Source organism: Populus trichocarpa, chromosome 19 (assembly GCF_000002775.5).
Source record: "Populus trichocarpa isolate Nisqually-1 chromosome 19, P.trichocarpa_v4.1, whole genome shotgun sequence".
Classification (NCBI taxonomy): domain Eukaryota; kingdom Viridiplantae; phylum Streptophyta; class Magnoliopsida; order Malpighiales; family Salicaceae; genus Populus; species Populus trichocarpa.
Window position 1 is genome coordinate 12,898,510 of NC_037303.2, and position 12,750 is coordinate 12,911,259.

General features: G+C 34.0%; 1 protein-coding gene across 2 annotated transcripts; it reads right to left on the reverse strand.

The window, feature by feature from the left end:
- Window positions 1-2,024: 2,024 nt before the first annotated feature.
- LOC7467460 (pentatricopeptide repeat-containing protein At3g58590) lies at window positions 2,025-9,682 on the reverse strand. 2 transcript variants are annotated; one of them, XM_024590989.2, is made up of 4 exons: window positions 6,443-9,682; window positions 5,124-5,297; window positions 4,265-4,499; window positions 2,025-2,457 (listed from the first exon to the last, which is right to left on the reverse strand). In XM_024590989.2, the coding sequence occupies exon 1, from the start codon at window positions 9,584-9,586 to the stop codon at window positions 7,373-7,375; it is 2,214 nt and encodes a 737-aa protein (XP_024446757.2). In that variant the 5' UTR covers window positions 9,587-9,682; the 3' UTR covers window positions 2,025-2,457; window positions 4,265-4,499; window positions 5,124-5,297; window positions 6,443-7,372. The 2 variants fall into 2 exon arrangements, with proteins under 2 accessions (XP_024446757.2, XP_052305275.1); XM_052449315.1 differs by lacking the exon at window positions 4,265-4,499.
- Window positions 9,683-12,750: the final 3,068 nt, after the last annotated feature.

Below are 12,750 nucleotides of genomic sequence, written 5' to 3' on the forward strand. Positions count from 1 at the left end.
GAATAGTAGGTTAATCACTTAGTTCTAGCAATTTAATTCAATCTTTCTAGTCAAGGTAGCTGGTAGCTTGATGTGGAAGGCCAAGATGACTGGTACTTAGTACCTGGTAAACCAAGGTGGCTAGTAGCTTGATATGGAAAGCCAAATACCTGCAAAAGATCCTCTGTGATGGATAAAAAATTCTTAAATGCTTAAATAAGTACATTTGTAGTGAGAGAGAGTGCAATGGTATTTTAGACGTAGATGCTTTTAAAATATATAAGCACATATATGAAGAATTAAGAGGTTGTGAATCTTTTACTTGAGTGGTACATGAGGTATTTATAACCCATGAATCTTTTTGTTCAGGTGAAAAGGATGAAGAGTAATTTTGTCCTTATATCATTAATGAGGAATAAATATTCATTACACATGCATTAATAATGAATAAATATTTTTTATACAAACATTAATGAGATGAAGAGGTGGTAGGCCATGAGAAATTTTTATACACCTAAAAGTGTAGGAAGAATAAAATATAAAATGTGTTGGTTTAGTAAATAATTCATAATGAGACCTGTGAGGGGCCTCGAAAAAATTAGGCTCGAAGTGTTGGGCTAAGGCATATGTCTTGAGCTCGTTAGGAACCACAAATAAGCCTAGGTGTGTTGCTTAGGTCCACGGGAGCTGGGCGCGTTGGCACCTATAAACAATAGGCACTGTATCCAAGCACACTAGAGAGTTGGGCATTGCACCCATAAACACTAGGCTCTGCACCTAAGTTAAGCCTATTCTAGTTGGCTTTGCTTTGGAGCTAAGCCCATAGATAGTTGGACCTAAATAAGTAGCTTGTGACAATGGTTTTTTAGGTCTTGGATGATTTTTTTGAACCTGTTAAATTTAAGCTAAAGCATAACAAAAAAAATGTTTGAAATTACTAATAAGTCTTAATCCATCAGCTTCATTAGTCAAAGATGAAGTGAAGATCCACCATAATTACTTACCACGAAGATAATCATTTTGTGGATTGAATAGTTAACTGCAACTGTATACAAATTCCATTATTAGTTGAATTATTTATTACCTTGATTAAAAACACAAAGTCATTGATACATTTTTGCTAAATCTATAGTTACAAAACTAGATTAACCTGTTGATCTACAAACCTATCATCGAGTCTAGATAAGGTTAGGTTTTGTTCAAAATCATCTATATAGTTGACTTAGTCAAACACGTGTAACATGGCATATCAATCTATAATCAAGGTGAGGCAGGTCACTTTTTTTAAAAAATAATATAATTTCAGTTTATTTAAAAATAAAAACTGTCGAAAACAATGTTGTTTGAATGAAAAAATAATTGACCCAAGTCAACCCACTTACCCATAAATTGCCCCCACCCAACATATAACTCAACCTTGAGCTAGGTCATAGACAAGCCAGTTTCAGAACTATGGTTGAATCAAATGTTCCCAAGTTTTATATTCAAACTAATTGTTATAACATCCGTTTCAAATTGGATGTGTCCATGCACGCGTGGCGGTTAATTACAAGGTAATAGACATTCCAATTTCTCAATTCTGTGTTTGCTTGTTGAAGGGAGATTAACAACAAACAATTTTCGAGGCCTTCTCCTTAGTCTTTTGCAACTTAGAGAGTTTACACATTTAGTGAATATAATAAAATAGATCTTATTTAACAAATAAAATTTTTAAATTAAGTGCTTATTTAATATATATTTACTTACACTTCATTTAACCATTATGAGATTCTCTACTCACATATGCAAATCAATGCACAAAATAGATACAAAAATATATAATGAAAGACTTGAAGAAGTTATGATGATCAAAATTTTGATGGAAAAACAAAGCTACTCTGCCCCCAGGAAGGGTTTCTATGAACTCCACACCACTGAAGGATGGGAATTCTTGTTCTTTCATCACCTCCAGCTATTAGAAATTTTAGATGCTAAAATGAGGATAAAAAAAAAAACTATGTAATCTTAGTGGAGGTGCCACTCCGCCCACAAACCACACGAGAATATGAGCGTAGTGCTAGAGCAGATATGACACTAATTCAGTGTTGTTAAAAAAGATATGAATCACAACAAAGTACATATTAAAGGAAGTTACTTTCATCATTACATGCTTCTTTTCCTACCCTTTCGAGCCCCAAAAGAAGCTTTCAAAATGAAACAAGCACACTTATTTCTTTCGCAACTCATCAGTGCTGTGATTTGGGGGATATGAAACTGGTTGAACCACTTAAGTTTGAGAAGCTTAGGCTTGATTCTTGAAGAACACCAAATTTCCTCTTACAAGAACTACAACTCCCTCTTCTTGGCAGTCCACTGTCAACCTTAAAACCTATCAGTTTCACCGAAGCATTGACAAGTTCATAATGAGAGCCAGAGTTCTGGAGGTGTTGATGGGACTGAGCTGCCCCTAAGGCTTGGTGAAACACAGCAGTGGCCATTCTGAAATTCAAGATACCCCAAGAAATGAAGCCCACAAATAATTATTCTAGATTAACATAAATGAATTCCTTCAATTTAATAAGAAACACCTACTTCAAAACACAGTGAGTTGAAAGATACATGATCAAAAGTAGTAAAATAGAAAAAAAATGGGAGCCGCGCAGCTGACCAATGTATTATAACCAAGGTTGTCAATTCCATTTTGATAAGTGTTTTGTTTTCTCAATTGAAATGACATGTTTTAGTTTCATAGTGATACGGCGTGCCGTTTCAGGGTTGTACTGTTTAGTTTATATATATATATATATATATATATATATATATATATATATATATATAATTCAACAAATATAATTCAAATTCAAGATAAATTAATTATAAATTATACAATACAAACACAATGTCAAATAAATAAAATTTAAAATATTTCTAAATAGTCAAGATTAAATAGATCTTTAACTTAAAATAATTCAACTTAAACAAAATATCAAAATATTATGAAAGTAAAATGTTTTAACACAAATATTTTAAATATAAAGCTAAGTCAATGTTATCAAGGCTAATGAGATCTAAAGCATCCCTTGTTTTGCTCAAATTCCTACAAAGTATAAACATGAAAAAAACAACATGAATATAAACCATGTATATTAGTGATAAATCTAATTTTAAAAAATTAATATCATTGTTAATGAAAATAGTAATAATAATTTTTAATATTATTATTAATATCAAATAGTAATGAAAAAAAGCTTTTTATACCTGGATGATTTAATTAATTAAATTAAACCGGGTTCAATTTGATTCAATGAATTTTCAAAACCGGAACGGATCGAGATTTAAAATGAGATGAAATTATTCTGTTTTGTTCTGTTTTTTAAATTGGTATGAAATATTTTGGTATTCCAAACAAAACAGAATAAAATTGACAATCTTAATTAAAACAAAGGGACAAAAGCGAAGAAGAAAACAAAGTAGGGGAGATTTTAGTTACTTGCGAGGGAGAGTTTAGTTAATTACGAGAAAACGTTGAGGAGAAGATGAACAACAACTTTAGTACTAAAACAAATCATTCTTCCCTACAGCTGTAAAGCTTGAAAAATTAATCAAAATTCTAATAGATTAAAAAAAAAACCCAATTGAGCAAATAATTGATCAGATCAAGTGACAAAATCAGTACAATAAAACCCTAACTGAGCAAACAATGAAGGGATTTTGAGGGTTAATAAAAAAAAAGTAAATTAATCACCATTAGAGGGTATGAGAAAAAGAGAGACGAACGACACTTTTGAAAACGATTTTGAGGGTTGTTTTGAGAGAATGAAAAGACAGAAAATAATCAAAGTTAGATCCCAGACTTCTTCCTCTTTAGCTTCTCCACCCCCATTTGGTGTCCTAGGCACCACAATACTTCCTTTGCCTTCTTTTTCCCGTGAACAACATTGCCCAATTTTCTCTCTCGCGCCACCAATCATCAACAACTGAGGACCGCTACAGTACTCGCTATATGTCACGAGTACTGTTCATTTTGTTAGAATAGCTAGCAAAGCAGAGAGCAACAATGCTATGTTTTTTCTTCACTCCCGCAAGCTATTAAATTTATAGCTAAGGATTTGGTTTGGCTAGGAAGGGTGCGGAATCTCTTACAGAAGACAGGTGGCTTGTAGCTCCACCCAAGAGCTGCTATTTATAGGATTAAGAAAGGAATGGTGAACGCTGGTGGAGATTAAAAAAAAAAAAAAAAGTTCACTATATTTTGTTTTGTTTTACTTTATGATTATCATGGAAAATCCTTGGAAAAGAAACATACCCTTTAGCAAAATGCTCTCTCCTCTTTAAATAAGATAATCTTGCAATGCATGTGGTCTTCCATCACCTTAAACCACTATCAAAAGAGCGACTCCCCATTGCTTCCCTCTTCCACTAAAAACGGGTAGCATCAAAACTTGCCAATAGATGCACTTTTAAGTTTAAACAGCTTAATGGACAATTTTGGACGTGATGGACCACATCCACAATTTCATCTCTGCATTGAAGAGCTTGACCTACGATAACACTTGAACACATTCAGTCAGGTACAATAATTCGATATTCAGGGTAGGAGGAAAACAAATCCCATTAAACATATTTGTTTTTGTAGTCACTCTATTTTTCATTTATTTCAATTACTTAAGGAAAATTCCCACCTTTTTTTTTCTTGGAATGAGCCAATCCTCTGTTCTTGATTCATTATCGGGATTCCAAAATCAAAACATGGAAATTAATCACTAATCTAAGACCAGAATATTCGGAGAACTCTTCTGACCAAACAAGTAATTGTCAATAAAATTTTTGTTTTCTTCATATTCAAAGACTTTACTTTATGCGTAGGTTATTAATTCAGTGTTGGATAGGAATAGGAATGGGTGAAATACCTATTTACACATGTATTTGACTCTGACATATTTTTCAGAGTATCTCTCCAAATGGTGAGGGGACAGCATTTCCATTGTCCTAATTATCATTTCAATGATAATTATGCCCAAAGGTGTGGAATCTGGACAGAATCCATTTCAGGACACAACTAGGCAGAGGTGAATCTCAAAATAGAGTTCTATTACAATCATATCCACGTCAAATGATCAACCTTAAGTGCTAAGTGCTCAAGTAAATAATTTAAAGGTTCTAACCTTTTTTCATGAGTATCTTTATAGGACCTCCCCGCCTGCCAACCCACATTCTCTTCCTGTTTTGTTAATATCAGCTACCATTTAAGCAGAAAAAACTTTTTCTGTTGTCTAAAGCATGTGAAATTTTTCTTTCAAATTTCTTCTTCTTCTTCTTCGTATTTTGTTGTTCTCTTCCTGCAGAACATTTTCTCCTAGTTATTAAATGACTTAAATAAATAAAATTAAGTCTTCAAACAACAAGCCTGTTTAGAGTACAAAAATTCTTTATGGAACCTTTTAATCCCCCCTCATGCTTTAAATCAGATCATGTATTGTATTTCAACTAAATCTTAATCTCAGATATCAAAAAATATCACATAAATACTCTTATTCCACTATTAGTTTAAAGAAACATTTTCATCATAAGGTAATAAAAAATCAATAGTTTGTTTGATTTCAAACCAACAAATGTTTTTTGTCAGTACCATGATATTACAACAGTCACACAACCAAATGTTTACATTATGTATACCCAAGCAATCTTATTCGTATTATGTTATTTAGCTGTCCAATTGATATCACCTTCACTTTGTGAATGTGTGTATTGATAGATTAGAATTTCTTAATCTTTTTTTTTTTTTTATTGTTCAAGCAACTTTTTATCCATCTTGATTCTTGACATGCATGTTATGTTCATATGGTCAGTCTTATAGATCTTCCTTTCAATTTTGTAGTTATCTTATAAGCTATGATGCAAATGACTTCAATAGCACTACATTTCAAAAGTCTTTCTCTAATGCTGTCTTAACATCTATCTTATATCTCTTTCCTAAGCAGCAACTTAAGGATGTTTTTGATATGACCATAAGACCTCACTGTTGTAATCCTTTCCTCTACTTGTACTTTTGGCTGCCTGTTCATGAACACATGCTCCATACCTCAACATATATAGCGACTGAAATAAAACTTCTATGTTTTCTTAAAGCAAAAAAAGTAAAATACATACACAAAGAAAGATATACAGTAGATTTTCTGAAAAGAAATTCCTATCAGTTACTACACATTAGGGAGATTAATTCCTCTAACCTTATATAATAAAAGATACAGTCATCAAACTATAGCAATTACCCTACAAATATGTATAAACAACCTCATATACTATGCATGCATATAAGCATTTGAAAGGAACAAGTCAGGTAAGATGTAAATGAATGACTGAAGGTTAATGTGAAAAAATTAAATCAAGGACAAAAAGTCATCATGTCCAACATATGAAGAGTTTAAATACACAAAAATGTAACACTTATGACAGCTTTAATGCCCCAAAAACTTGATAGTACCTTAAGAGTTCCAACTTAACATCATATGCATCATGAGGGAGCATCAAAATCCTCGCACTGTTCCTTTTCAGTCCTGCATGACATAATAGGGACATCTGATATGGGCTCTTGAGGCTTTAATATTTTGCAGCCTGCCATAGTTTCAGATCCCCCAGCTGATAACAGATACTATGAATTTCATTCTGTTTTTCTTAATTGATCTTATGCTCATTGGATCATCATTGAAAATACTTGGTGCTTAAGGGCAGAAATGACTGAGAGAGATGGTCATTACCCTAAGCCTTCAAGAATAGGCCGTTGCATAAAGAACTTATGGACCAAACCGTTTGAATGAAATGCAAGTGAGTCACCAAAGATTGTGTGACACTATCATGAATTAGTCTAGTTGTTCCAAAAAACAAATCACGAACTGCTTTAGAATGCAGGAATCTTACAATATCCTAGTTTGACATACAAGGGACAGACTTTACCATTGAACATAGGAAAGCCTTAGGGTGGGCCATGCAAAGCCACAAACTGAAGGAGGAGAAAGTGCTCAAACTGGCATCTCTGTTGGTTAAGGGCAATGTTTGGCTCTGATAATGCAGGTTTAAAGGTAGAGTTTCATGGATGATGATGCACACTCCTGATTGGTTAATTTACAAAATTACATGACCAATATAGACCTATGCGACACTTGAGATAAGCAGAGAAGAGAGGGTCATTTCAGTAATTCTCCAACTGTTAATTTGGCCTCCACACCTGGCACATTTAATCAGCATGACCAACAAATAATTGGCCTTGGAAATTCAGAGTGTCTGAACTCTCTTTCTTTATCTGGAGGCAAAGGCTACACAACGTCTCGAAAGGAACCTTTGAGAAAATAATTTCAAGTTTACATGTTGAAGGCTTAATCCTCTGCATGCATGCACTAATGTCAAGAACTGACTTTTACTTTATGCACACTGCATGATCCTCAGTATTTCTACGTTTCTTGCAACCTTCAAGAAAGCTACGCCATATTTGGGCATCTGGTGGGAAAGGCATGCAGGAAATCACTTTCTCTGCTTCCTCAAGATGTCCATTCCTAGCCAATAAGTCCACTAAACAATGATAATGATCCATATCTGGTTCAATATGGTAATTATTCATTTTACCAAACAACTGCATCCCTTCTCTGACTAAAGCACCATGTCTGCATGCCGTAAGCACCGCAATAAAAGCAACCTTATCAGGTCTAGAACCTAGAAATTCCATATCATTAAACCTTTCTAATGCTTCCTGAGCACAGCCATTAATTCCAAGGGCTGAAATTAGAGCTGTCCATGTAATTAGGTTTCTCTCTGTCATACTGTCAAAAATCTTTACTGAACTTTCAAGGTTGCCACACTTTCCATACATGTCTATTAACACATTGCGGACAACAATATCAAAATAACTGAAATTAGTCTTTATGAGGAGACCATGAATAGAACTTCCCAGAGCAAGGTTACAGACCTTACTACACACACATAGAAGACTTGTATATGTGTAATTGTCTGGAAGCATTTGAGCAACACGCATGTGTTTAAAAAGTTCAAAAACCTCATTGTAATTTCCATTGCGTGCACAAGCTGCAATAACAATGTTCCAAGACACAGTGTCTGGTTCTTCAAGCTGAGAAAGAAACTTTAATGTCTCAAAGTATTGGCCAGATCTGTTATAAATTCCAGCAATGCTGTTAGCGGGAACAACAGCAAGTAGTGTTTCAGAAGCTTTAACAAAGATCAGAGCATCAGTTATGAGACCATTCCTGCCATAGGAGGTAATAAGGGAGGTCAATACATATTCATTATTCTCATAGCCCAATCTTATAGTCAGGCTATGAATCTGCTTTAGCTCTAAAACCAAGGATGATTTAAGAACAGCAGAAAATGAAAATTCATTAGGTCGGAAGCCTAACTTGAGCATTTCTAGCAACAAAGAAACAGAAGCAAAAGAGCATTTATTTGCATAACCGAGGATCAAAGAATTCCAAGAGACCACATTCTTCTGATGTATCTCGCGAAAGCAATAATGGGCATTATCCAGTTTACCACATTTGGCATAATAATCAACCAAGGCACTACCCAAATAAACATCTGTTTCAAGAGCAGTTTTCACTATTTTACCATGGACATATTCTCCACACATTGGGACCAGCAAACTGGTGCAAGAGTTAATGACACTTACAAATGTGGTCTGGTTAGGCATTATTCCATCCTCAGACATTTTCAGAAAGACTTCTAATGCTTTTCCAGGGTTCTTACTTTTTGAGAAGGCACTAATTATTGTGTTCCACGTGACTACATCCCTACCATCTACTTCCTCAAACAGTTTCTCCACTTGGGACATGCTTGAACGTCTCGCATACATATTGATAAGAGAATTCGAAACTAAAACTTCACAATCAAGCCCGCTTTTAATGACCAAACCATGAATTTGTCCTCCGAATTCCAAATCTTCTTCACACACCAACCCCGATAAAACACCCTCAAAAGAACATTTAGACAAAGAACCCTCTTTCCTAACAAGCTTGCGAAACAAAACAACACAATCTTCCACAAAACCATGATGCCCCAACAATGATATCATCGAATTCCATGTCACCAAGCTTTTATTAGGCATATCTTCAAAAACATGGAATGCTTCATCTAACCACCCACATCTTCCAAATAAACCCAACAAAGCAGTGCCCACAAAAGCATCACTACAGAACAACCCGTTCTTTATTGCCAGTGCCTGCAACATAATCCCACGACCGACATCCATTGACGCACACGATAACAAACCAGACAAGGTAAAGTTATTCGGCCTGAACCCACAATCTATCATCTCACAAAACGTTCTCCAAGCTTCCTCTAAATAACCATATTTACTAAAACAGCTAATAATTGAATTGTAAGACACTTTGTTTCTTTGAGGCATATTGTCGAACACTTTGTGCGCCATTGGTACTTGGTTGAATGATGCATAGAAAGAAATAATATTGTTGTAAACAAAGGTGGATTGCTCTGGGTTTGGGCCGATAGTAATGGTGAGTGCATGGAGTGGCTTTGTTGTGTCAAGGGCACGAAGTTTTGAACAAGATTGGAGAAGTTGGAGGAGACGATATTGGTATTTGAGGAAATCTCCATGGAAGCTCATAAAGGAGGGAAAGATTTGGAAAGTGTACGTGGCTTTGAAGTTTTATGTGGTTTCGGTTTTAGCCCATGATTTTATTGGATTTCGTTTGGGCTTGAGATTTGGCAGGCTAAATCTTTGGTAATATATATAATTTAAACCTTGTGTATTTTACAAATTTATTTATTCATCCTTTTGATTTTGAAAATTATAAATTAGTCTCAACTCGTTATTTTGTTTTTAAATGTTCAATATTGTTCTTTTTAAATGCCTTTTTTTTTTCAGTAGAGAATCATTTTCAAAAACTAAAGGCGTGTTTGGTATCATATAACTAATTGTTTTTTAATAAATTAAAAAGAAGAGATTCCAGTAATATTTAGAGAAAAAATTTCATTTATCATTTATTTAAGTTAGTGATATATTATATATGAAGGTAGTTTAATCTTTTCTTTTAATTTGAATTTTTTTTAACTTAGAATACAAATTATAATTTTTCAAAACTCGATAATTAAATATATGTAATTTCAACTAAATTATAAATTATAAGATACTAGAGGTATTTTTCACAATTAACTTTATGATTTATAAACTAAAGGAGTTCTTGTAAATCTTAACGATTAAACAAATATTATAATAAAAGATTATTTCATAAAATTAAAAAATAGCATCTTCTTGAACACATAAAGTCGAATAAAAGAAACCATCTAGGTAGTGGCCCAGTGATAAGAGTTTGGGACCAAGAGATTTGCTCCCTCTGTGGTCTTAAGTTTCGAATCCTGTGGTTGCTTATATGATGGTTACTGGAAGCTTACATGGTCGTTAACTTCAGGACCCGTGAGATTAGTCAAGGCGCGCGCAAGCTGGTCCGGACAACCACATCAAACTAAAAAAAAAATTCGAATAAAAGAGGATAAATCAACTTAGAATTCCTCTCACGTACGGTACTTTTCCTACACAGAAATTTGGATTCTTGGGGCGTCATGATCCGAGGAATATCGACTGCCTTCTTCTAAGGTCATTAAGCATTTTCAACATCACTGAGACCCACTAATGATCATACAAGGACCCAGAAAAAGGCTGCTGATCTTGCACATTCGAATCCTGAGAACTATTTTATATTCATAGAGCGCAAATCTTTTATTCTTCTGTTGTACATCAAAGTTCATATTCTTATAGTTCTAAAAGCTCTAATGCATGCTAACGAAGAAAGTGCCTTTGTCGTCGAATTTATATTATTTTTCAAGCACCTTTTTCACCCACATAGCAACAAGTACTGATACTACATGCTAAATTGTTAGCTACATACAGGTAAATGGTTTAATTTGCGTTGTTGTTGTTGTCGTCGTCGTTCTCGAGCCTGTTTGGAAGTGTGGTTGCTTTTCAAAGTACTTTTTATTTAGAAATATATCAAAATAATATTTTTTTATTTTTAAAAAAAATTATGTTTGACATCAGCGCATCAAAATGATTTGAAAATACTAAAAAAATATTAATTTGAAATAAAAAAAATAACTTATTTTAAAACGTTTTTAAAACGTAAAAACAAATAAAACCCTCGTGACCCTGGAATGAGATCTCAGTGTGATCCAGGAATGAGATCTAAGTATAATATGGATGGTCTATCTTTTATCTAAACTTGATAGACTAGTTTTGGTTGGCCAAAACTGCGGGAGAACGCAAAATTTATTATAATCAAGGGGGAAAACAGAGAATTCATTACAAATTTATTGATCCCTGTCCATGATAATAATTCAATATTAAACCATTGAACAGGATGCCTATATATATAATTTTTTATTACATTCCATGCATTTGGCATTAACGTACATTAAGCAACAAACCAAACTCGCTTTAGTTCTGCATTTGGTCGTTTGCTCTGACGGAACATGGAAGAGCTTGCATGGCACTACGTAGAGATTTTAATGATGTTTGGGGTCTGGCCCTCCAGGACTGATTCGTTTCGGTTCGTAAGGGCTTCCGGTCACATCTGAATCGTCTTCGAAGAGTTGTTTTGATTTCTCATTCAGTTCTTGCAGCATTCTTGCTGGGTTCTTCCTCCCGAGGTAAGGCTGATCAAGAAGTCTAGTTTCTGATTTGGAAAACGTAAGAAACAGCAAAAGAAGGCACACCCAGAGCTTCAAATTGGCCATAATATCAATATTCCTCCTCTTTGGCTCTCGAGACTAGTATAAATTCTAGCTAGTCGTTTGATTCGAACGAGCAGGAGAACTCCTTATATATACTCATAACCTTTATTCTCAATCCATATTTAAACAAAGTGGAACACTAAAGGATCAACCTGACTTTGTCTTGTTCTATGATGCCAGTAATTCTCATTCAAGCTTAAGCCAATGCTTGATGAGATATGAGCTTGTCCGATTAAGTACAAACGAGTATCTAATTTCCCGAGGAAAGAAATATTAATTTGATATTTGTATGAAATTAAAGGTTTCTCTCTATCAAAACTGCCAAAATGCCTGTTGATATTAAGGTATTGAGAACCTTGATCATCATGAGTTGTTGTCTAGTCATGAATGCTTTTGGCCTTGCAATGGATATAGAATTTGGAAAGGGCACGCATGTGTGTAAAATTTGTCTCTAGCACTTTCCAGTTTCCACCATGATCGATGTCAAAGCTTGTAATTTGTTCTATCTCTTATATATCACTATTAATCAGGTCCCACATATGGCAGTTTCTTCGTTGAGGTTTTTCTTTTAGGTTTAAGAGGAGAACTTTGGTGATGAAGACAGCCACTTGGTAAATTGAATGTATTCGTAGTAACTCTGCGTGCGCATGCGCATAAAAACATACACAAAATAAGATTAGCTAACATCGATTAATTAAATTTTAGTCTCATTTTTTTTTATTTTTTTGAATTGTTTAACTGTTATTATTCTACTATTATTGTATTTTTCACACCATTACTTTTATAAAATTACTTATATAAAATGTTTGTCATGTACAACAATTTTGATTTGTAAAGTATTTTTGTCAAAAAACCATCTCAACCCAATAGCTTAAGTTTTTAGGTGAGGTTCCAAAATATGATTTATATTATTTTCTAACACACCCTCTCAAGTGAAAGCTCTTTGAGCTTAAAACTTGTATATGTCAACGTTACCTTGTGCTTGATTTTTATCAAATAAATGAGGATGGTAAAATTTGAACTTGTAACCGCTTAGTTATT

Bases quoted from the DNA above. Each gene is read 5' to 3' on its own strand.
- LOC7467460 (XM_052449315.1), bottom strand. From the start codon at position 9,586: ATGAGCTTCCATGGAGATTTCCTCAAATACCAATATCGTCTCCTCCAA.